The 400-nt window shown below is 36.0% G+C and overlaps 1 protein-coding gene across 1 annotated transcript in view; it reads right to left on the bottom strand.

Annotated features, from left to right (window-relative positions):
• Window positions 1–400, bottom strand: part of LOC119585992 (fibrillin-2-like) — a 15,914-nt gene that overhangs the window by 10,905 nt on the left and 4,609 nt on the right. The window contains exon 6 of the mRNA XM_037934704.1: window positions 30–155. Coding sequence (XP_037790632.1) covers window positions 30–155 — 126 coding nt within the window. The remainder of the gene's footprint in view (window positions 1–29; window positions 156–400) is intronic.

Below are 400 nucleotides of genomic sequence, written 5' to 3' on the forward strand. Positions count from 1 at the left end.
CTACATTTGGTTAAAAGCCAAATACTTACTAGTGCAGGTAGTAAATCCATCCCCAGTGTATCCTGTTTTACAAACGCACGTGTAACTTCCGTCTGTGTCGATGCAATCTGCGTTGACATGGCAGCCTCCGTTGTTTGTTAAACACTCATTGATATCTGTTTAAGAATGGTATTTAAATCTAAATTAAATAATAAATTTTGGAAAGATTGATGGAATAAGTAATTTGTGTCCGGGAATCGATGGAGTTCGGACAAATGGAGTGAAACTAAAGAACTAAAAATCAAAACATGCGTAGAAAGGTATGGCATTGGTTCAACCTTTCGATCTAAAATGCTTCGAAGCATTTATTTATGAACTAATTCCTCCGGTGACTTACTGTCTTTGGAAAAATGTACTCTTT

This window comes from Penaeus monodon, chromosome 20, assembly GCF_015228065.2.
Source record: "Penaeus monodon isolate SGIC_2016 chromosome 20, NSTDA_Pmon_1, whole genome shotgun sequence".
In the NCBI taxonomy this organism is placed as follows: domain Eukaryota; kingdom Metazoa; phylum Arthropoda; class Malacostraca; order Decapoda; family Penaeidae; genus Penaeus; species Penaeus monodon.